The 25,786-nt window shown below is 41.4% G+C and overlaps 1 protein-coding gene across 1 annotated transcript in view; it reads left to right on the top strand.

The window, feature by feature from the left end:
- Positions 1-4,124: 4,124 nt before the first annotated feature.
- The window catches only part of cxadr (CXADR Ig-like cell adhesion molecule), a 38,341-nt gene continuing 16,679 nt past the window's right edge, over positions 4,125-25,786 (top strand). Inside the window, exon 1 of the mRNA XM_085288160.1 lies at positions 4,125-4,342. Coding sequence (XP_085144286.1) covers positions 4,291-4,342 — 52 coding nt within the window. The 5' untranslated portion in view covers positions 4,125-4,290. The remainder of the gene's footprint in view (positions 4,343-25,786) is intronic.

The raw sequence follows: 25,786 nt of genomic DNA, 5'->3' as shown, positions 1-25,786 counted from the left end.
CTGTGTTACCTTCTCTTTGTCTTTGTGTTGCCACCTATCAACTTGCTACCAATCAGTGCAAATATCACACTTTCTTTTAACTCTATTGATTTTTAAAAAAATTATTATTATTGTTCCCTCTGTATGTTTTGGTGTCAACTAGAAAATACTCAAACCCGCACACACAGTGTCTCGCCCTGGTGTTGTGTGTATGAGGTCCAATATCAGGACAGAAATTCTGGCTTTTCGGGCAAAGAGCTGTTGCTCAGTTCCTAACTGATCTCAACTAAATGTTGCGTGACTCTTCAGTCACATTCAATAACAGACCTGAGACATACATATTAAAATGGTCACAGATGTGGGGGATGTGACGAAATCTTTTGAGCATCAGCTAACCTGCTGGATGGGGCTCCTACACCAGCGGCAGACTGAAACATTGCACAGCACAGTTTGACAGCTGCTCTCTTATTTGCAAGGGGATTCCACAGTGGGCCCTCTCCTTGCTTGATTTGGTGGATTTTTCACACAGGCTGCCATTCTGCCTGCAAAAAAATCAAGATATTTGTCTCTGCAGGGGATCAAACCTGTGATCTTTTACTTAATAGGCAAATGTGTAAACTAGATAAACATTTTTCAGAGGATGTGATGTAATAGTAATCATATCAGGGTAAATATTTTGGTAAACACACCTTTGTGGTACAGGTTTAATTGTTTTTACTGGCACAGCCAGGGTGACGGTCACACACAGGGATAGTTCCTCTGGCCTGAAAAGAAAAAGATGTTTCCACAAGTCATTGCATGTTAGTTATGTTTATAGTTTCCTAATGATGAAGTTACTTAAAACTGCAGGCACTCTGGCTGATAACCTGCCATTAGCTCTACAGTCAATTTCTATATATAATTAATAATTGTCATATTCTGCTGTGCACTTATTTAATTTTAGAAGATTCAATGTCAGGACAGATGTGAAACTGAAAATAAGCTTTTAATGCTGATAGTTCAGTGCAAAAAAGATAAAGGAACAGAGCGAGGAGACAAAACTACATGGATGACGTGACAATGACAGAACAGAGGCAGAGGGTTTTTATTTTAGTTGATTCTATGCTGTTTTATCTTGTTTTGGGTTGTTTTTGGGGGTTTTTTAATATAGGGCTGTTTTAATTTTTATGTATTTTGTGTTTTATTTATTTATTTTTGCTGTTTTGTGTTATTCTATTGCTTTTAACTTATTTTCTGTACAGCACTTTGGTCCTGTGCTGGGGATTTTAAAGTGCTTTATGAATAAAATTGGATTGGAGAGGGAACAGAAAAACAAAGGACCTAAATAACCTTCAGAGCCATCACTATCAAGAACTGAAGACTCATCATACGGGACTTCTAAATACAATGAACTAAACTAAAGCAACAACACTACAAATAGTAAGAAGAGTAAGTGAATATCAACGGCAGCAAAGACAACTAATGAACCAAACCCAAAAACTCAAAACCACGATCCAGGGACCATGACAATGACCAACACAAAGTAACACATCACTGATCGATGTGCAAAGCTGGGAGAGACTCACTCCAAAAGACTTGCAGCTGTAAGTGCTGATGGTTGGACAGAATATTGGTTCTTCATGTTTGATGTGCAAATATCGATTAACACATTTATTAATTTTTTCTCTAATTTAGTACATTTAAAACACAAGAGTGTGATACATTTTTACAATGAAAATTAATTACAAAGCCAGCAGCCTTTCCAGAGAGACCCACTGATGTAACATCACCTTCCTCTGCTGTAAAACCTCACATCAAAACTGCTTTCTGTAAGAATATGTAGAACATCAGAGCTCAGAAGCCCAACCTGTAGGAGGACTCCAGGGCTGCCACAATACAACAGGGCTCCTTTTAGCCCTCCTCCTGCACCAGTTATCATTATTACAGAGTACCCGAAGACCTAAAGGGGAAGAAGAAGGAGTCTTCTGAAAACTTAGTAAAACTCAATGTAAAGCCCACAGAAACCGATCCCGTGTTTCAGAACAAATACCTAATAACTTCTGACAAAGAAGACCTGAATAATTTAGCAATAATTCTAAATATAAAAACAAAAAACCCTACGTGTATTTCAGCTGTTTATTTCTGCCACCTGGAAACATCTGAAGCTGTGGTGGGGAGGAGGTCAGTAAACAAACAGCAACTCTTAACACACACTGATCTACTTCGGTGTGCACCTCTGTCCTATCTGGCACAGGTTCCCAGTCTGTCACAGGCCTAACACAGAAAGATCACCATTCACAGTCATGGCCAAATTAGAACGACAAGCTAACCTAATGTGCATGATTTGAACTGTGTGAGGAAGCTGGAGCATCCAGACACAACCAGTGCAGGCACAAGGAGAACAGGAAGCAGGAACCCGCTTCCTGTGAGGTGACAGTGCTAACCACTGCCCCACTGTTTCATGTTATACACAACATTATTTTTAATTGAAATTGTACAGTACTGTGTCTCTTTTTAAAGTGATCTTGAGCAATACTGTTCCAGAGTCCCTGGAGGTCTTTCAAAGTTTACTTTGGACATTGGCTATTTTTTCGCTTATTTTCAGTCCAGTCGTTGTGCCTGACCATTTTCAGAGGAAGGTTAACAAACAATTTAAAATTGTATCTTTAGGAACTCTATTACTACCAGCCACGTGAGATATGCAAAATCACACAAGACCTGGACTAAAAATCAGTGGCGACGACGATGTTATGGGGAGATTAATCCACACTTGAAATTTTAGTTTAAACTGTGTTTAATATGTTTGAAGCTCAGGAGAAAAGTACAACAGTGAGTCTACAGAAATCTGTAAAACACGGTAGAGATCAAAGCCTGGAGAACTATTTCTGAACACTACTTAAAGAAGTTACAGGAAAGCTTGTCTGGGAGAGTTAAGTCTGTGTTGAAAAATAAAGGTTGTCAAACATTGACTTTCAAGCTTTTCAGAAACTCTCTTGTTAGCTTACATACTGTATTTTCTATTTATTTGTGCACTTGTTTCAAAGCTGCTGCAGTGCAGTGTAAAGAAATGACAGTGGTTCATGACATGTGGTATTTCTTTTGATTTCAGATTAGTTTGGATCTTATTAACATATTTGCTTTTTCTTATTCAATCAATTTGCTACACGTTTGCTGTGTTTAACTTATTTTTTAACTGTGGTCACAAATATATTTCCCAGTTTGTGTATTCCTCACACATGTGAGGCTTTTGCTCAAGTTTTGTCTGGTTGTCTCTTATAGTGTGTCTTTTGCCTCCTCTCCTTCTTCTCTTCCCTTTCATCCCAAATTGGTCACGGCGGACGGCTGCCCCTGTTCAAAGGGAGTTTTTCCTCCCCACTTTCACCAAGTGCTTGCTCATCATGATCATCTGATTGTTGGTTTCAACATAAAGCACCTTGAGGCAACAGTTTACCTGATGCTATATAAATATAATCACGGTCATTCCAGCTGGATGGCAGGGAGTCAAGTTGTGGAATGTAGCTGAGAACTGTTACTCAAATGTTTTACAGTACAAAATGTGTCATCGTACTTCTGCTCTACTACATTTCCCGATCATTTATTAACAGCTTTAGTTGCTTACTTATTTTGCAGATTATTAAAGATTATATTCTACATAAAACTGCCCAGCTCAATATAAGTAATTAAAATAATTTTCAGCTGAACAATACAATCAAGAATTCACTGCCATCATCCTTACTTGAGTATGTCTTGAGGCTAAATTTCTTGTACTGTTACTTAAGTAGTCTTGTGATTTATTTATTTCGTTTATTTTTATTTTTATTTTTAACTAAAGTAATGTTGTACGATTGTCAATTGTTGGACTCTGTATCCAATATTTTATATGTCAGTTCTCTTCCAGCACATCGTCTTGTGGTTTCACAAAATAAACTTCCGTGAAGAAAAGTTCCCTGATTGACTGAAGCGGAATCTTTAGAGAACCATTGAAGGAAAGGTCCGTGAGGGCCTCTGGCTGGGACACACACAGAGTAGTGCCGTTGTACCGTAAATCATTCTTCAAAGATCCAGCGGATAAGAAGACACGGGCAGGTTGAGCGAACCGTAGCATGGGCACCGGCAGGGGGCGTCGCTGGTCGTGGGATGGATAGGCCAAGCGGCGGTCACGTGACGCAGTGCGGCGCGCTTCGCTGTGCACCTGCACAGAGTGGAGGACAAGGAGCAGGCGGTGTGGAGTTTGGATGCTGTGTCGGGGCTGAGCTGCCGAGTCTCACTTCAAATTCAGCACAAGTTCTTCACCAAGTTTCACTGAACAAGCGGCGGAATAGTTGAGCAGGAATGGAGCTTTCAGCGGCCCGGTTGTGTGTTTCACTGTTGAGCCTCTTCGCAGGTAAGTTTGTCGACTGAGCTGAAGCTGAGCTACTTTGACTCTAATGAATATTTCTGTGAACCGGGCTCGGAGCGGTCAGACGTGTACAACAACGCTAGCCGTTGACGTGGACACCGAAACTCGTGTTTTTTCGACGAGTTGAAAGGCGCATGATTTTTAAAAGTCGTGTTTTTCAGTGGTTCGACTTGATGACGAAGCTGTAACTTTAGCGGTTAAACACAAAGCACTTCCCAACAGAGCTAGCTGTGACCCAAGGTCAGTTTAGTTGTGTTACAAGCAGAACAAACGAACTGCGAAAGCAGGTTTAAAGTGAAACAGTTAAGTAATCAAACTGAAGTAACTGTGAAAAACATGTCTGTTTTCTGACGAACAGCATTTCAGTCGTTTGTGGTCATATCTCATCTCAGTGACCAGTAAGAGACAGTGGTTTAGTTCACACTTTTAATCAGCCTTACCCAGTGGCTGTGTTTTGTACCTGAGCTGAATGCTCTTTAAAAAAATGTGCTGAACTGGGATTTTAAATGCTCCCGTTAACGAGCGGGGGGATTATTTTATATGAAAAAAAGGACATTTCCCCGGTGCCAAAAATCAGTGTATTTCCCTCCGTGCGTCCATTTCTTTTGGGTTATCGTCGCGTGGCTAACACAATAGCTTGATCCGCTTTTAAACCTGTGGCTGCAGGACTTCAAAGTGCTGCCCCCCCCCCCCGTCTGCCATCTGCCCTTACCCCCCAGCCCCAAATCCGGTATCACGCCAACTTGAGCGCATGTTTGCTGCTGCTGTGACGGCTTCCTTCACGTCGGTATCATTTATTTATGGTTTTTAACGCCTCACTGCCAGGACTCTGCTTTGTTGGCCGTTTAGTCCTAGTGACCCTCAGCTCAAAGGGTTTATGTTGTTCTGTTGACAGTGTGTGTGAAACCTCTGATTAGTGTCAATGGTCAACAGTGGACTCCAGTTTTTCTTCACCTTGTTACATTTTAACCAGCTTGGGCTGTTTCCTCTTAAGGCTTTGTGCATTTGAAATAATGTATCTGGCTGTGCATGATTTCATTTCTAAAACATTTTGTGATGTTATTTGGGTTGCTAGTTGTTACCATCAAAACGAAACCAAATGATACACGAGAATTCATGAGAATTCATCTCATATCTGCATTAGAACGAGTTTCCGTGTTATTTAGGCTCATGGTGTGGGTATAGCTGTTTAGTGTGCTGGAATTTACACTGAAACTAACAAGTGGCTCCACCTACTCTAAACAATAATGTGAAACTTGAGTTCAATATGCTGTGGTACTTAGTGAAAACATTTCTGATCTTTTGATGGGAAGCCACAGAGTCTTGGTCAAGGCATTGCAATCCAGTTGGCTTGTTAGTGAGAGAATTAAATTGTAATAAAGCAATCCTTTATTTAGGATTTCCTAGTCTCTCTCTCCGTATAAAAGCTGTGAGAGTCACAGTGTAATATTAAGGTTTGCATAGTGTGCTGTTTAGCCTTTTGTCTCATCATTCAGTCTCGTGTCTACACCAGTTTGGCTCATTAACATCTTAATGGCACCATAGTCTCGTTATGGGGTCGCTGTTCCACTTCATCAGACAAGAACAGTATCCGGCGGGCTCAAAACATTCTTTGATTGGCTTAGAAATCCACCATAAATGTGCTCACCTCACTTTAATGGCAAAAATAACAAGTGGGGTCTTTCTGCTCCATTTTCTCTGTCCTATTTATATGTGGCTCTTCGTGAGCTATAAAGGGTTGACAAAAGTAATGCGTTTGTAATAGGAAGTCTAAGTCATTTAAATTGTACCATTTATCATCAGGGAATAAGAAGAATCCAAACTTTGGTATCAGATTTTATAATGGCATTAAATGTGGACATGTTTTTCTATTTTTCAAGGTGTATATGTGAGCTATATACACAATATGATCATAAATAAATCAGATAAATATTAGGGTTGTGGTAGTGCTCTTGAATGAAAAAGAATACATCTTTTCTAGATAAATTCTAGATAAATCTATGGGGAAAAGAAATCAGAGATCAAATAAATGAAAATGACACTTTGAACTTGGCTCAGATGATTGTAGGATTATACATATATATTATATAATGAGGAAACGGTCAGTATTTGGAACCAATACACATTTCCAGTAAAAATGATGGTGTCAAATTTGAATGTAATACTATTTAAATCATTTTAATGTTGTGTATTAACATAGCAGAGAACCTGTCATTTAAAACCAGGCTGGTGCTTATTACCTAAATGGTTGAATATATATGCTGTCATAAACTGGGATAGTAGCTGTGCTGTAATATTTGTTTATAGTGTTGTCAGCGTTTATACTCCCAAACATGATTATGTCATTGTTTCTTGGTCAACATCTCAGGGTCTGCCAATGAAACTGAATCTGGTACATTTGATAGTTGGATGCAAGAGTTCATATTAATTCATGTTTTCTACCTTCTAAACCAAAATTTAAAAAAACAAACAAAAAGTCAATGGCAATAAAAGTGATGGCGTCATAATGTCAGATTGACCAGTTTGTCTGTTCTGCTGTTGTTACGTCTGTTACCCTCCTTCGTTTTCTTTAATTCGCTGTTCTAGTACTTTCAGTTTTAACTTTAATTTAGCTGCTTGCTAACTGAAGTATAATTTTATGGTCCTGCAAATTGTCCGTGTGCTTGCATGTTTCCGTTTGGATGGGATGTGCTCACACGGAGTCCTCCAAGGATTCGCTGGAAGCGTGTGATGTATGCATCTGCCAAATGCTGATTGGTTGAGAAGTGGGCCAGAATACGAAAAGGGAGTATTTGCTGGGAGTCGTGGGGGGAAAAATAAAAATCGAAGATCATTAAAATACAACATGGAGAGCACAGACAGTGGCTGCAGTGGACAGTTTTCATTGTTTTTAATACTCGCTTTCACTTTCAGCTTTTTGTTTTAACTTTGCTGTTCTCTGTGGCTGACTGACAGACCGACAACAGTACAAGCAAGAGTAACCACAGACCACTTAGACCACATACTTTCTACACTGCCTCCATCTGACAGCAGCGCTCTCTGCAGGGAAACACTCCATCACCTGGACTGCAAGCGGACAGCGAATGCACTAATCCTGCTGGACTGCTAGCTATGGCTGGGCCATATTATACTGTTCACGGTAATACCGGTACAATGTTAGGCAACGATAAGAAAATAAAACATCGCGATAGAATATGGGTAAATGCGCAGTGCCTTTGTTTTCATACACACATGGCCGAAAAAGCATGGGGGCAACGGAGAATGAGAAGGGAGAAAGTGGATCGTTGAGTGAAACGGATGAAATAGAATTGGTTTGTAAAAATGGTGCAACTTCAGTGATGTGGAACTGGTTTGGTGTTTGTCCATCAGATACACAACAAAGCACTTTTTTTTGTACAATATGCAAGCAGGCCATCGTTATTGCTGTATTTGTCGGACTAAGGTGCTCGTAAATCTGGGAGTAATCTGGGTCCTAAACGCCGTCTCCTTCAGGTCTCAAAGTCAAACGAACACTGCAGCATCACTAAGAGTTAAAAACTGTCTAAATTCTTTCATCTTTAATAAAACGATCAGCATTGCTGCTTTACCAGGTGAAACTATGAAGTTTAACATCCAGGCATCCATGAAAACAGAATTTATTACATTTAACGGAGTTAGAAGTTAGCAGGGAGTTAGCGGAAGTTAGCTCGCTAGTTTCGCTAGTTACCTAAGCATGATATAGCATGTTCTGACTGAGAGATTTCTGAAACAAATTCAAACGTACAGCTCTGCTATCACTTCCAACATAAATGAAGACAGGAAACTAAACAGCAGTGACGTTTGTAGGGTTACTGAAGTTGGGCTAGCTGGTATATAATGATGTGCTACGTGATCGCTAGCGACACAGCTATGTTAGCATAACATAAACAGTGAAGCTGGAGGATGAACACTAACACTTTTCCACTCGATAAAAGTTAACATGAAGGTTCCCGATGGTTAGAGACAAATGCAATCGCATGGCAGGATGCTGTAAACGGACCAAACTTCAGTCAGGAGAACAACTGAGATAATCCATCCACAATACGAGGTTAGTCATTAATATACTGCAACAACATGGGAATAGAGCCGCTGTGATAGAATACAGCATTAATGAATCAATGTTACAGAAGTGGAGGAAGCAAGAAGAATGAGTTGAATAAAGTTTGATTTATCTGACTGCTTTGTTTCACTTAATGTGCCTTATAATACCGTGCACCTTATGGTCCGAAAAACACGTACTGCACACTGCAGTTTAATGTTGCAAAGCACCTCTTTTTAACTTCAGTGGATATTATACATGGTTATGCTCAGGATATGTCAGCCCATTTCTACTGGAAATGCCTTTTGGTTAAACTTTCAGCGAGGAATTTGCATTTGCACTGTTACATTTTTATATGGCTTTAATGCACATAAAAACCAGCTGCTTGTTTAAGTGAAAATAAATGGATGTTTTTTTTGTGCTTGTAAAGTTGTGGAGTTGTATTTTGTCGTGTCTCGCATCAATTATATACCAGTTATATCGTTATTGCAAATTTTCAAATGTATATCGTGATAAATATTTTTGGCCATATCGCCCTGCTCTACTGCTAGCATAACCAAATACTCTGATTTGTGGTGATGGCTTGTGCTTTTTGTTTACAAGCAGGATGCTTCGACTAGAGAGGCAGTTTATTAGTTACAGCACGATGTTAGATTCACTTTAGATGTTACTGCCGTTACAAGTGGCCTGACAGCAAGCCTGTTAATCATGTTTTAAGGCCTCCGTCATGCTGCATTGGCAGTCTGCAGGTGTTGCCCAGAGTTTTGCGCATCTACCGTTGTTGGTGTCGATATCTACTGCTCACTGTGGGCATTTTTTGTTTTTGTGAAACTTCTGGTAATGCAGGCTACTCTTTTCATGCTGTCAACGTTTCTGTCAGCACCGTCAGTCAGCTGTAACACAAATGTTTTGGACTTGTGTTCTCATTTTGAAACAGAAAAAATAGATTAATGTTTGGTTCCGAGAAAACTGAAGCCTAATTTAAGGTGATTTTGTTGGTTGTAAAGTCCTCAAACTGCTTGACAACGAGTTCAAAACGAAACTGAAGCCAATCGGCAGCGAGGGAAGCGTCTGTGCAGGTTGTCCAGAAATTTCTTGGCAATCACAGAGCACAGAATTATGCTGAACTCGTGTGCAATGCTGAGAGCATACCACCGAACTGAAGATGCAGTTTTTACATTCTGATCGCAACTTTGTCCACCAAACCTAGGCGATGTCGGTGACGAGCATGGGGAGTGATTCTAATTAAGATGTACAAGGTTGGCTTTTGTAGTTGGTGTTGGTACAAGCAAGTGCTTTAGACGTTTCTGCATAAAGTGACAGATACATGTTACCATGTCTCTGGTATCACCCACTGGTTTGTTTTCAGAATGAACCACATTAAAACAATTTAACTGGAAATGGTTAAAATTCCAGTTATTATGATGATATATTGCCATATTCAAAAGTGACAAAACAACAACAGTGTGTGTCTCTAATTCCTGACACGCACAAGCTTAAATTGAATGTGTTCCCTGTAGCAAACAAATATTTTTTGCAGTGTGCACTACAAAGTAAGCAGCATTGGTTTGTTCGGCAGACGGCACTCCAGACGTTTTTCTGAAGTGTGTTTGTATTTTGTATTTATGCAGAAATCACCATTAATCTCTTAGTGTTGTCTGTGCCTGTTTCTGTCTGTTGGTGTAATGATAGGACTGAATGAATGTATGTTTGTATGTTCCCCATCTCCTCCAAGACGAATTTGTACATATTTAAAGTACGCATGGGTTTGCTACTGTGTATAATATAAGCACGTGTCCTACTGTGCTTCAGCCATGAGATCTTAAAATGATTTAATGCAAAGTGTTTGTAAAAATTAAGTACAAATGAGAAATACTCATGGGTAAATCATAAGATAACAATTATATTTGAAACGCTAAGTGTTGTGAGGCTCGGAGGTTTCATACTGAAGACACAGTTTGCATGCCGTTAGCACCCAGTGGAGCTCAAATCACATCTCTAAAATCACCATAAGCCTTTCATGTGTGTGAGGTTTTCCATTTACATCTCTGTGACAGATCAGACGAATAAGTCTGAGGAGGAATGATGTTATCAGTGTCCTGGAGTTTAGTTTGTGGCTGCCAGCTGTTTCTCGGGGTCTTGTGTGTTTATCCTGTTCCTGCAGCACCAGGTAACAGCGTGCTCCATCCATAAGCCGTGTGAGTTGGACACATTTGGACATACAGCAGAACAGCAATACCTTCATTATTTATTTAGAATAAATGAAGTCATGGATTGAACAGGAGCTGATGCTGTGTACTGTACTTTAGACAGGTGCGCTAGCACATACTAAGTCTTGGTGCATAAACTACAGTTTAATACTCTTAATTCTCATGACTGAAGGAAGGAAAAGAAGGAAAACAGTATTTAGAAAATAAATAAAAATAAACGATGGCGCTCAGGAAGATTGGCTCACTGATTGGCTGGTTGCAGTTGGAAATAAGCCATTAGTGTCAATGCTGCAGAGAAGAAAATAGCTTGTTTCTTAGCGCATCAGGGAAACAGTTTTTGTCATAGGTGAAAACAGTGTCCTTAGCTCTCTCTGACAATGGTCATTTATTTGCTTTGGTTACATAACCTGTTGATTTGGATTTGGCAGTCTACACTCTGCATGTCTCGCACAGTCCGAGTAGTCATTCTTCCAGGAAAGGTATTAGAAGCCTTCCCTGGTACTCTCTCAACCCCCTCCACTCCTCGCTTGACCCAGACAAAAGTGGCTTTACTCTTGTTTGGGTCAAGAGTGAGGCCACTGCCATAAAACAGAATAAAACACAAAGCAACCTTGTAAAAATGTGAGCGGGACGGGCACAGAAGGGAGTTACCTGATAAGCCTATAACCAAAGGCCGAGACAAGAGCCTGGTTGCTTGGTTACCTTTTGAAAACAGACACGGTGTGTGTGTGTGTGTGTGTGTGTGTGTGTGTGTGTGTGTGTGTGTGTGTGTGTGTGTGTGTGTGTGTGTGTGTGTGTGTGTGTGTGTGTGCGTGCGCCTAAATCCAGCCTCCCTCTTCTGTATATGGATCCTCTTTTATAGCAGATCGAAACTCCTATTTCAGATTCATCTAAATGTCTTGAAACGTTCACTGTTATTAGGATAATATCTGTTGTCACTTTTACGTAAAGCTATGACAGTGGCAGCACAACCTGATCCATTATCAGCTCACACAGACAGTAATGACTGGAGGTCAACCTCGTCGTGACCCGTCAGTCTAACGCCACTCCCTGCCTCCCACTGGCTGAAACGTGTTGCAGTCGCCGTTTTTCTATTCAGCCGAGCGCCTTCCCCACCCAAAGCCCCTTGTCCTTGGAAATGAAGCAGGGGCACGTAGAATTGGATTACACTCCAGGGACACTGGTGTGTCCTCCACAATCTCACGATGGGGATGGCCGCGCATGAATATTCACAGCCCACACGTTAATATTTTAGCATGCCAGCCCTGTGCAGGCTCCCGCTCACCTACGTAGAAGTGTGAAATACTGAGCCCACCTTTACCTCGCCACATTACCTCTCTTCTAGCTTCCATTTCGTATCTGAATTATTAAATGAACAAATTATTGCCGGCTAGAGAATAAATGAAAATGATTAATAGTGGTGCCTGTTTGAGAGTCCTGTTAATGGGTGTGAGAGCACTTTGTATTCAGAGCTCATTGCTTTTTCACAGGGTTGAGAGTGAAGCTGCGTTCTGGGGCTGCTGCCAAAGCATTCTTGTAGGAAGATATATTGGCAAGGTTTATCTTGAACCCTTGGTCATAAAGTCAGTATTACACTGACGGATCATCGTCATCTTGTGTAGCCTCTGTCCAGCTTCTATAACACTTTGGCGTGTCAGTGTTGACATGGCATCATCAGCTGCATTACTTCAGTTCTATTATTCATTGTCCAATAATTGATTTGCTGGACTATGTTGTTCAGCTAATTCATTTGAAAAGCTGAGGGTGAATGTTTAATATTTTTGCTCAGTAAATTGTAACGTTGCGTACCCTGTAAGCTCTTAGAAAAAAACTGCAATGAATTGTATACATGTTATAAATAAAGCATAGGGGTTTGAAGGCTAAGGATGATAGGAGAGAGGGCAAGTAATCGAATGATCCAAGCTTGGCTAAACCTGAATACTTCAAATGTCAGCGCTCCATGAGATGAGATGAGCATGTGGATGCTGACGTTTGTCTCAGACTTATAACATTAGCAAATGTTTTAGTGCAGTTTCTTTGTCTTATGTGGGATGCTCTCATTTTTACAGCAAGTTAGCTGGAACTATGAATCACCATCAATTCATGGCACTAACTATAGCAAAGTAAAATGTCCAAGATAAAGACAATGTTGGACAATACCTCCCACCCACTCCATGACATGCTGGCCAATCACAGGAGCACGCTCAGTGAGAGACTGAGATTACCCATAATGCTCCACTGAACGACACAGGAAGTCATTCCTGCCCGTGGCCACCTCCCTGTACAACTCCTCCATCTAACACACTGTAAACACTGGAATAGTTACAGCCTTTTTGCACACGCTCGTTTCTACTCAGTAATGTTGCTGTCGACATTCTTGATCATTATTTATAATCACTTCTGTCAATCTTTGATATTTATTAGGAATTATTATTAAATCTGTAACATATTGTATTGAATAGTCTAGTCCAGGGGTCCCTGAGGGCCGGTGTCCTGCAGGTTTTAGATCTCACCCTGGGTCAACACACCTGAATCACATGATTAGTTCATTACCAGGCCTCTGGAGAACTTCAAGGCATGTTGAGGAGGTCATTTATCCATTTAAATCAGCTGTGTTGGATCAAGGACACGTCTAAAACCTGCAGGACACCGGCCCTCGTGGGCTGGGATTGGGGACCCCTGGTCTAGTCTGTTACTGTACTGGAGCAACTGTAACCCACATAATGTCCTTAGGGATTAATAAAGTATGCTGATTCTGAAATTGGTCTTCTTTAATCATTTAGTGCGAGTGCATCTCTTAGAAGAAAAATATAAATAAAAATTGGGCCAAAATTAAATCAGCAGGGCAGTGGTTTCACTTTTACACCGTGTATATATTTCTGTTCATTAAAACTTCTTTGGAGTAAAATGATATCTTTATTCATCTGGCCTAAGTGCATTTCCTGAGTAGTTAAATTTCCACGTCCTGTCATGATCCCTGGAGTCTTTAGAAAGTCTTTTGGCTCGTTGCACCGTTTGAAATATCATTGTCTGCCCTTTGTGTCTACCTGTTGTCAGCACACAGCCTCTTGCTGTCCATGTAACCTGTTAGTTAAAACAAGGTCACAGTAGTGCCGATACTCTCCGCTCCGAGTCCATCGGTCATCATCGCCGTGTCGCACCGTTAGGGGGATAACCCTTAAAGCACATTTATGACTTTGCTGCTCAATGCCCAGCTTTGTGGTGCAAACAAGGCCCGGTGCTCCTAATGAGGAATAATGGGCTCTGTGACAAAAAAGATGTTTGCTGAGACGATAATAAGGGTTTTCATGTGCCTCGTATCTCAAATGAACACGTCCAGAATAAAATTTTTCTGTAGATAAATTGCACCGAAGCAAAGACGCTACAGCGCAGCAAGCAGTGAAGGAGACTTGAAGGATTTCTGTATAATCATTTCTAGGGAAGGGGGGGGGGGGGCGCAATCATATATAAACAAATGCAATTTGTTTATATCATAACTAGTGTAGCATTTAAATACAAATAACTAATAAATCAAGCATGAAGAGTTACCCGCTGTTAAATAAAGAGTTTTTAAGTTGTTTCTAATTTTCTATTGAATTTCATGCATCTTTTGCTTTATTGTTCCAAAAGAATGGAATTGCCTGTAGAGACCATCCACGACCGAAAGCACTAGTCCTATTTTTCTCCCCACATTACAGGTTCATATCCTTTTTGTTTTTGCATAACACTTTGAGCTAGACGTCTCATTGAGGGTACACAGTGTGGCAGACAGACCCCCAGGGTGCTGCAGGTAGTGGTGTGCAGCTTGTTCTAGCTTGCTTGCTAGGTAGATGTCAGCTCGACTCTACGTGTGCTTGAACCTCTGACAGATTCTGTGTGCGGTGGTAAAATAACAGGCCTATTGTGGTGTACTACTATATATTAAAAAAGTCTCCTTATCTTGTAAAGCAGACTTGGAAATTCACTGCGGCGATACATTTTCCTCCTCAGCTGTGGTTTACAGTAGATGTATCATTTCCGAGATTAACATTGTGTATTGTTTTGTGTATGTCACATTATTATCAGCTAATGTGCAGGCATTGTCTTACACAGAGCTGGGTTGTGGGGCGATGATTATATTTTGTCCTCCAGCAGCGTTGCCCTCCCCCTCTTCTCCTCTAAGAACATTAGAGTTAATTGTGTGTCTAATCTTGAAAAATATTATGGCTCAGGAAAAAAGCTCCATAAGCAGAAGGTGGGGTGATTTTTGAGAGGTGGGAGAGGGGGTGAAGCAGCTGTTGAAGGAGCCATTTTTAGCACCTCGTCTCATTGAAAAACATTACGCATTGCCAGCTGCAGGTACGGTGAAAAAGGCAAATAAGTGGTGTCTGGAGAGAGCCTCTTTCTTCATTCGCTCCCACTTTTTTTTGCTCCCTGTGGTGCTGATTTCCAAGTGTGTCTTTGTCTGGCATTTAATCATCTTGTCAAATTATATACTTATGCTAATAACTCCAGTCCATGGAAAAAATTGATTTGTAATAAAAGCAAATGCGTGTTATCCTGATCGAAGCAGTTGTTACAGTGCTGCGATGGCTTGTATTTGACATTTGTGAATAATATTGAAGCAGTCGTGTGGTGAAATTTTATGACAAAGTCCCAATCTTGTTACGAGCGTTAAAGGAGAATTGATACAAAGAGGCACAGAATTAGATCCAGGAAATAAATCCAATTTGTTGTGACATTCGTTGCCTCATTATCGAGCTGGTGCTAAACCGAAGCCAAAGACTGTAATGAAAAATGTCAGAATCTCTAAAGAGGCCAAGTATTGTGTTTTATGGCATCAAATGAACGTCACCCCTTCAGACCCAGCTGAGATTATATCTCTCGGCTGGCCTGGGAACGCCTTGTTGTTCCCCCGGACGAGCTGGAGGAGGAGCTGGAGGAGGAGCTGGGCTTCTCTGCTTAGGCTGCTGCCCCCGTGACCCAGCCCTGGATAAGCGGAAGAAGATGGATGGATGTAATGTTTGGGTCGAAGAGATAATTAATATTAGATCAGACTAATCGAGTTCATCTTTGGATAAGGATCAGATAATGATAATGCAGTTTGATCTTCCCATGTAGGTGTGATTGACCTTTTCTTTATCTCGAGGGGCATTGTGTTATATAAAGGAAAAGAGGGCTGGTTTCAACTGGTGTGTTTCTGTTACGGTAGGGAAGTTGTGAATGTTGTGATTGTTTTATGAATTCAACAGGTCTTCATCGCATTTAAATAGGGATGGGTATCGAAAACCGGTTCTTGTTGAGAACCGGTTCCCACTGTTTCAATTCCTTGGAATCGTTTGCCACTTTTATAAACGATTCCCTTATCGATTCCAGTCGCCCCGAATGACGTCATCACGTTGAGTAGCGTCTTTTACCCAGTAGGAAACACGGCGCCTGAGCGGCACAAACGCTCAAAAGTTTGGTTACACTTTATGAGAAAGGATGACAACAGGGCAACGTGCAATACTTGCAAAGTAGAGATTTCATCAAAGGGAGGAAACACTACGAATATGCAAAAGCATTTGCTCAAAAAACACGCGATTGCGTTCAACGAATGTCGTGTTTTTGATCCGCTCTGGACTAGCGAAGCTCAACCCAGCAGCAGCGGTAGCGTTTCCACGTCCTCTCCCGTTAATACTGCAGGTAACTAATCAATTAGCATTGCCCATTATGTTAGCGCGATTTACCTTATTACAAAACCTGCTATTACTGTGCATTTAGATAACCATGATGAGAGAGACAGAGTCTGCCTGGCTCAGATGCTGGCAGTTCTCGCTGCAGTCTACCGGTAGCGTCTCCTTTCAGGCCAGGATAGACGAATGTCACCGAGCAGTGACTCAGTTTGTGGTCAAAGGCTTGCACCCGTTTGCCACAGCAGATGCCCCTGATTTCACTTTGGTAAGTGAATGTGTTTAATTGTAGGCAGGGACATTACTGGATATTCTTGTGTAATTGCTACAGAATAATTTATGTTAAACTTTGTAATTGCTACAGAATAATTTATGTTAAACTTTGTTATTGCTACAGGAGAATATTTATTTTATTATTTTACATATACATTTTTTTTCCTGGGGACCCTGTGACACCCCATTGAAGAGCCGTAGGCTGTGGATCTCTTAAGATCTCACTGTTGGGTTTGTAAGGCCATGTTACTCCTAAATTTCTATCTTGTTCAAAGAGAAGATATAAAACACAGTTCTAAGCTAATCGACCTTAGTGTTCTCCTTTTTAAAAAAAAAAAGAATCGATAAGAGAATCGATAAGGAATCGAATCGTTAAACAGAATCGAAAATGGAATCGGAATTGTTAAAATCTTATCAATACCCATCCCTACATTTAAATGACATTCATTTGCTTGCTATGGTTTTATAACCAGGTGTCCAGAACGAGTGTGGCTGTCTGCCATCTCCTCTCTCTCCCAGTAATATTCATTAAAACTGTCTGCTCAACCTCTTCTTCCTCTCAAGTCATTACTTCTGGCTCTTTGTTGGATGTACAGGTATGATGACCAGGACATCTGTTACAGTTGGAATAGAAAAGGCTAAGTGTCCGAACCACAGCAAGGTCAGCGAGCCACAACAGACATTTAATTCCTGCGTTGCATCTTACCGCCATGCCAGGAAATCGACAGCTTGCCCAGCTGCCCTCTGGAGAGATGAGACTGAACTGACATTGGCTCTGTGACTGGCTGGTTTATGATGGTCAGAACTCACATTACTGCACAACCTTAATTAAATGCTGCTATTTTAATAAGCAGTCACAAAGGGGCAGCCCGGCTGCAGTTGTTGCTGGTAAGTTCCTGAGAAACCAGCTGTTAAGTGTCTTAATGGAGCCCATGTATAATTCATAGGCACATGCAGAGGTGCGTAGCTGGCTGGCCTGCTATGAGTGGCTGATAATTGCAAGAAGAAAAGACCCATCACCAAATCTCCAGTCACACCGGCACACACGGCACCCAGCTCCTTTAAAAAGTGGCAGGGGAGCATCACCTCCACATTTATTTCATTTGAGACAAGATTTATAAATGACAGCTGAAGCTATAACACAACTCAGCAGCTAGACCTGTAGATTAATGACCTGTGAACACATAAAATAGATCCTCTGTCTGCCTTCAATGTCACCCAACATTTTGTCAACTAATACAGCCTTTAGACAGCAGTCCTATGGTGTTCAGCCCACGTTGGTTCCTTACAGCTCCGAAGCTGTGGGACATCGATCCAGCAAGGAAAACTCATACTTGTGTTAGGTGTGTTTCCTTATACATCGCTGCCCAGCTGGGCCTCCCAGATGGATGTGTCTGAACTGTAGAGCTTTGCTTGTACCAGAAAACTTCTACAGTTTGCTAGTTTAAACTTTTCCACACCAAGGTAGGTAAACAGTTGTGTAGGTTGTCCTTCACTGACATAATCTACTGTAGCTGTAAGCCTGTTCGAGATGCCCTTATAAGCAGTGTTTGGCTGCAAGTACAGTCTACTCAGGGTTCAGACCTCTTTAGATGTCATCAGGAGCCATCGGGGAGTTTGCTTCTGAGGCAGGTTTCAGGCGGAAACACTCTGCTGCACTCACTGCACACTGAGCTGACCTTGACAAATCTTCTGCAGGTGGAAGCTTGTTTGTAGCATTTTTTCCCTTTTTCCACACAAGTCAGAGGCATGGAAACAGTTACAACTTGGAAATCAAAACAAAAACTTTGAGATGCTGTACTCCTTAGTTTCTTATCAACAACTGACCTTTTAAAATAAGACAACTAGTAAATCATCCATGCAAGAGAAAAATGAAGATATGGTGGAAAATATACCTGAGTATATGTGTGGGACACACTGCACTTGGTTAGCAATCGCTGCAAATGGAAATCAGGAATGTGCAACAAAATTCCACTCATGTTTTTAAAGCGGGTGATGGAAAGTTAAGAAACAACCACAGTGGCCTGTGGGCTGTCGGCACATGGTTTGGCGTGTTTAATGACTTGTTTATTAAAAATAGCGCTGTAAAGAAACATATCTGAGGGGTGCACTGTGGAGCGCGTTCGACAAAGCCAGGCTTTCTTTGCATCAGCTGGCTTATCAAAAGCTAAACTCCAGCCAGAGATGATGAGTGGTTGTTATCAACTTTCAGTGTTAGCCCAGGCTTTCTGCTTCCAGCTCAGATAAAAGGAACATCTACTTCTGCACAAAATAAACAGATTGAGACAGACAAGACTCGCTCATGAAGAATATAAAACATTCTTGCAAAAATCTCCCCGGGGTAAAAGATGCTAACGCATTCCTCTCATTTTATATTATACCACTGAGTTGCTTTATTTTGGACAAATGACAGTAAATGTTCCTTCCTTGTTTAAAAAAAACAGTTATCAAGGAAAATGCAGCTGTTCCCAAATCAAAATGAAGTGAATTCCTGAGGATTCCAGCTTTGAGTCAGTTGTCTTCTCTTTTTAAAGCCCTCTGGGTGGAGAATATTACAGTAAATTAGAAGCAGAAATACAGCATTTGTTACAAATAACGTATGTTAATTTATTTGTTGCTTTTTCATTGTAATTTTGCAGAGATAAGAGAGGTGTGTGCAGTCTCTGCTTCATGCTGTGAAGTCCAGTTTAATGTGGGCTCAACAAATATCGATAGAAAATGTGCCTGATGTTTTCTAAAGAAGTTTCTATTTATTTTATTTCTAATTAGCTGCCAAATTACATAACTGCAGCTCGTAGCGTTCCTCCTGGAATATTAGATGTGCTCAAATCTGAGCTCTGCTTCTTTGAATGGGTTTATCTCGACTGTCCAGACTCTCTGCTTCTCTGAGTTTGACGGGGTTATCTCACGCCTGCGTAAAGAACTCAACATGGAGAGTAAATGTCTTCATGCTATGTCATAACAACATTTGTAGGCTTTCCTCTTTTGTACTGGATCGCTGAACTAGTGCTGTGAGTTATTTTTAACATTCCCAGTTGTGTCCTGTCACTTAACGATGTATGTCAACAGGAGCGGTCGTTTGGAGCTCTCTCCTCATGTCGAGGCTGAGAGTGTGAGCTCTGGGCATGAATAAACCCAGCAGTCATGGTTAAGCTGTAACAACTGACAGTGTTTGCCTGCAGCTTCCTACAGGGCCCACCACTCAGGTGCCTCGACTACACCTGCCTTCAAAACCTCACACTGAAGAAGACACTACAGCATTGAAGTATCAGGTCTGTGTTTATTTCCTGCGCTGAGCAAAAACTGAGAAAAGAAGGAGGATTATCTGTCTTATCTTTTAACAGCAGCCTTATCTGGATGTCCTGCAGCGCAGTTTCCCCCACACAGAGGACAGGAAGAGACTGTCTGTGTTGTTACACTTTCACAAAGACCTCATTCTGCCTGGTCAGGGCTGCTTTGGACAGGATGAGAGGGTTTAGTCAGAAGGGAAGTTAAAACTGCATTTGAAAAGGAATTGATGTTTTAGCAGTTATTACAAAGTACCTTTTTTCATGTGCTTTTTTCGCCGGAGTCCTCGGGCAACTTTCAACACCAATCAAATATGCTTTGAATAGATTGCACTGCAGTTGGCCCCGTTGCCTGTTAACAGCCCAGTGTGGGCTGGATATGCAACACATTTGAAACTGTGTACTTGTTCAGTGTCCAGAAGACCACCATCGTGTAATGTCCTTCAGGCAGGAGACCTAATTTTAGACCAGAACCTGGAGGAAATGGCATGAGCGTACCCAATGACAGCCTCCAGAAACAGCCATACGTTTCTCTGCGCTGCACTGAAAATAACTCGATACTTTAATCTAACATAGCAGAGGACAAATGTGATGCAATCAAAATGTCAGCTGAAATTCTGGTCTTTTACATCGCTGGTATATCAGCTTTCTGAGGAGACTGTGGTCAGATTTAAAGTTTTAAAACATGCTGCACTCCTCCTTGGATGAACAAGGGAGGAATCCAGGAATTCATTTGAAGTCATTTCTGTTTGAATTCTTGTTGTTTTTTAGCCGTTTCTGCACCGTCTGCAGTCTGGACCGACACCTTAATCCTTTTAATGGTTTAGGAGTGCACCGTAGGAGTCTTTAAGTCTCAGTAGGTCTTTACTTAACATACATGTTGTTTATGTGTGGCTGATTTATCCAAGCAGCTTTAAGTTGAGCAAAAACGGCATCTCTGCATTGAAGCCGGTACGGTGGGAATTGTTCTCAGAAGAATGAGGAAATATTTCAAGTCAGACTGAAGTTCTTCTTACTCTTTGTTATTACTCCCACTGAGCATGTTACAGTCATCCACCTCACCTCAGACTGAGCGATGAAACTGCTGATCTCTGAATTTTCCCACCTGGAGTTTTTTGGTGGAATTCCATCACTAATGATTGTGAAAGCAGGCTGGTTGTAATCCCTAATTTAGCTCAGTGTTTCAGGAGAAATGTTCTAGCGCAATGTTCACGCTCTGTTGCTTTAAGCTGACTTCTTGAGTGTTCACCTCTCTCACATAATGAATCACACCCATGAGAAAACCTTTGTTTCGTTCACGCGCATATTTTTGTCGTTTTCTGCATTGCAAGTGCTCGTGCGTGCGTTTGCGTGTTCTATAAGCCATCGAATCTGAATTGGCTTTTAAAGCTGTCTGCCCATCAACAGTCTGAATGTAGTAGTTGCATCTGCTGCGATTGTGTCTCAGTGTTTGATCAGCAGCGCTGCCTCCTGATCGCAGCTGGCTTTGTGCCCTGGGGCCCGGACAAAGGCGGGGGTGCCGGCAGAGGCCTGGTCTCTATCAGACATTTTATTTGTTTAGGGGGTCGAATAGGCAGCAGCATGGCCGTCCCCCGCTCGCATTCATAGAAACTCCTGTGTCAGGAGAGAGACACCCCATCAGTATATCCCACTGAGACATGTGGTTTTCATTTTGTTGTTCATAGTAAGCTGCTGGAAGCTTAGAAGACAAATACCTCCCTTCTATAAACATTGGCGTTTTTCCCCCAGCAGCCTCACCCAACCCTCATTTGTTATGTATTGCATTAAAAAGGTTTTGCTTCACATTCTTAACTGAACGTGTCAGTAAAGAGTATTGTGAAAATCAATGAAACACTGCGGCCATATTTGTATCCGGGCTGTACAGTAGACAAACGACGCATATTTTAACACGTGCAGCAGATGCAGGTTTGATGTTGTTGTTTAGCAACACGTACCTAACACACATGCCATCATTAACCACGGGCTCATGATTGATTTAAATCCTTCAGCTGATCCGCGGCATCTCTTCCTCCACTAATGGGAAGTAAATGTCAGCAGAAACGCATGAATGCGCGTGTGCTGTCATGAGGCATATTTCTGTTTTGCACCCTTTCTCAAGTCATGCAAAATGCTTTCATGTGTTAACTAATTGCTTGCAGAGATTGTTTTTTTGCCCCTTGCAAAATTAGTGGTACATGATTTTGTAATTATCCCTCTGGCTTCTGCGACTGGGAAAAAGTGTTCCTGCTGTTTCAGTGCAACAGCTATGTTTGCATCCAGGTGAAGGGTTTTTATTTTGTTGTTTTTATACCAAGACCCACCAAATGCGCTTGAAGCAGCTTTTATTATTTAGCTCCACTGTGTTTTGCCTCTTTAATGTTTTACTTTCCTCCTCACATGGCTACTCTGGCACATTTGTTAATGTTTCCCACGAGGATGTTATCAGTGGGTTATCTGTGTGCTGCTCCTTGGACTGGCGTATTGCCTATCAGCTTTATGGCATAGCCAGGCCCCACACTGTCACCACCTCACTCTGTCACTGGGCTTCGACAAATCCTGAAGGACACAGGCCTTTTATGTGTGTCCCTGTATGTGCCTGAGTCGGTTTCTACAGGTCTCAGAGATGGTGGAGATGATGGGCACTGTTATCTGACTCTTCAGACTGCTTGAGTTAATTTGCTCTCTTCTCACATGGGGTGTAGGGAGGAGGGGATTTGGAATGGGCCAGTATTGCTTTTAAAGCTTCGCATGTAGCTTTGCAGCAGTTCAGGATTGCAGAGAGTTAAGAAAATCCCCCATCCTGAACTTTGGAAAGGGGATTTTGGTGTCCACACATGCTTAGGAATTCTATGAGTGGTTCCAAGCCTGTGATGACAACTTAATTGTCCATTAAGGACAGAGCTAACGGAAATTGTCCTTTGTGGTCCCTTTCTTCTTTTGTTGCTTCCTTCCCATAGTTCCTTTATTCCCTCAGTAATTTAACATCGGTAATGGTGAGAGTCCAAATGAACTTAAATGTACGTGAAAAATAAAATCATTATTAGGGCTGCCACAAACGATTATTTTGATAGTCGACTAGTCACCGATTATTTTTGCGATTAGTCGACTAATCAGATCCATTGGACGTAAAACGTACAGCTTATTGCACCAGCAGCATCTGCTCTTATATAACTAGCATTAGCTTACAGCTTTAAGTGTTTAAGGTCTGTGCTAACTAAAAATAAAGACAAGATGATAGTTTATTAAATTTTAATGAAATTTGCAGATTGTTTCGGTGAAGTTTAATAAACTCCTTGCTATCTAAAATATAACAGGACACCGGAGTATATTCTCGAGCATCTCACACTTCTGATAATCAGCTGTCTGCTTGAGTTTATTCAGCTGTGTAAAAACTATAACTTTAATCTCAGCCAAACCGATTTACTCAGGAACAAATAAAATACTAAAAAAGCCAAACAATAACATTTTTAAGTTATCTAAGTGACTCATATATCATGTTTAACCTGAGTAGCGAAAGACGGCGGTGGGTTTGAAAACGATTTGCCGGGAGTCCGGTGTTTTCACGGCTCTAGTTAGCCTTGCCCCCGGCTAGCTATCGAGCTAGTGGGTAACAGACGTCTCCGAAAACGTCGGAGCGCTTTTGAAAATATGTGGTGTCCTGATAAACTGAGCAGATATTTGAGGTTTCCACAGCTACATTCTCGCCTAAAAATATGTTAAACGTGTATTTTGTGACCCAGAAAGAATAATAAGAGTAACATTAAAACTAACTAGCTGCCGCCATTGTTGGAAACTGAGCAGGGCCGCGCTATGAATTCTGGGACACAGCTTCTTCTTCGGGGTTTAACGGCAGCTGGCATCCTTGTACATGCAGTGCTGCCATCTTCTGTTTCAGTCCGTTATTACACTCTTAAATCCTGCTACTCATTCCTGCGTCTTTTGGGATCTTACAAAGCTTCAAACGACGCGTCGACTATTAAATCAGTCGTCGACGATTTTGATAGTCGACGTAATCGTGACTAGTCGACTAATCGTGGCAGCCCTAGTCATCATCCTTAATCTGTTTTGAGCGGTTGAGTGATGTCATAAAATACCAGGATTGTTGGTCAGCCTCGCTTTTATAATTGCAGTAATTAAGAATTAGCGCCACATTAAATGCGCATAGACGGGTCACTAAATGGAAGCTTCACAGATACTGTATTAACCGCATCCCCCATAGGCTTGTGTAAAAGCTGTCAGACGACTGAGTAAAGTGCCTGTCATTCGTCACCCCTTCATCATTTAATGTCCAATTATGTCAAAACAGCCTTTAGGTCTTCCGCAATGGGGATTGATGCCTACTCTGTGTGGCAAGTGGAGCTTTCAGGCTGCATTACGGCACAATCAGTATGGTTCAACAGTCCCAGCCCTCTGCAACACTACATAAACTCCTGCCAAGCTCGCTCTCAGGGCACCCACATTGCTTCAAATTGAATAGCTCCAGCGGGAATACTAGGGCGACCATTCAGAGCCGCCTTTTTTGAGCTGCAACCAAGTTATGAAGTTATCCTCTGCCATTCCCAACATAATTGATGTTCGTCAGCATTGTCACAGGGGATCGGCTTGCCTGTTTATGATGGGTAAAGCGTCTGTGCGGTTTAATGTGCTCATTCCAGAGCCCCACAGACTGCAAATGTACTGTAATGAATTGCTAATGTTCATCCCACCGTCATTGCCTCGCTGGAAAAATGTGCCACGTTTTTCAAAAGCTCTGTCGCCGCTGTTTGTTTGTTCTTGCGCATGAGATTATTTTCCTTTCACTCGGTTGGAAATAATACTTTTTAAGATCGTTTTAATGTTTGTTTTTGTGGTTTCCAATGAGCTCGACATATTCCACCCACAGTGCTGCTTATGAGGAAAAAATGTAAATTCATACATGCATGTCTTATTTGTCAGATTGTTTCCTCTGCCATGCACTCTTATATGTGTGTTTTAGCAGCAGGCTGCAATACATCAGACTTGATTGAAATATCAAAACACTTTAAGCTTACGTCAAACCAAATGATAGTGTAACTGCATTAAGGATATGCAAACCTTAAAGAAAGTAAATCTCACTGCAGCGTCATTCACCTCCTTCGTCTAGCCAGGCTTTATTTGTAGCTGTAGTGACTGAAATAGTTGCTGCCTTTATCTCTCAGACTTCACAAGAAGCTTATGGTGCACTCTGACCTGTGCCAAGACTGAGGGTCTTTAGTTTGGGTCAGGAGATGTTAGCTTAGCAAATGGCGGAGCTGCTCTTTGCACCACATGTTGTCTAGAAGAGGGGAAGAAAGAAAAAACTATAAAAGTGATAGTCATGCTTTGAAATTATGCACATGAGAAGCTAATCTGTTCTGACTTCAGATTAGGTTAGTAGTGGACGTTGCTGAGATTTATTATCTTAGAATTATCTTGAATTATATAGATTAAAATAGAGAAATTAAGTTGAAATGTGTAAATATAAAAAATTAGCCTTTTTCCATTTCTTTAAAAACATGTCTTTCATTTCTTTTGTGCATTTGAGTCTGAAAGTATATCATTCGAGAATACATTCACAGTCCTGAGTCACGGCGTTGGTGAGAGGTTACAGCTGTGGGTCGTCTGCTAATCGGAAGTTTTGCGGTTCAATCCCTGCTCCTCTAATCTGCGTTTAGAAGTATCCCCGGGGAAGATACTGAAGTAAGAAAGCGCTTTGAGTGCTCAAATGAGTGAGTGTTGAGTGTTCTGCTGGAGGTTTCTTCCTGTTAAAAGGGAGTTTTTCCTTCCCACTGTCGCCAAAGTGCTTGCTCATAGGGGTCATATGATTGTTGGGTTTTTCTCTGTATGTATTATGGTAGGGTCTACCTTACAATATAAAGCGCCTTGAGGCGACTGCTGTTGTGATTTGGTGCTGTGTAATTAAAATTGAATTGAATTCAAGTAGAGTAGAAAAC

Source organism: Mchenga conophoros, linkage group LG10 (assembly GCF_057382185.1).
Source record: "Mchenga conophoros isolate Kocher_MC1m ecotype Shallow Benthic linkage group LG10, M_conophoros_male_GT1.1, whole genome shotgun sequence".
In the NCBI taxonomy this organism is placed as follows: domain Eukaryota; kingdom Metazoa; phylum Chordata; class Actinopteri; order Cichliformes; family Cichlidae; genus Mchenga; species Mchenga conophoros.
Note: the sequence above shows the minus strand (reverse complement) of the source record. Positions and strands in the feature narration are given on the sequence as shown.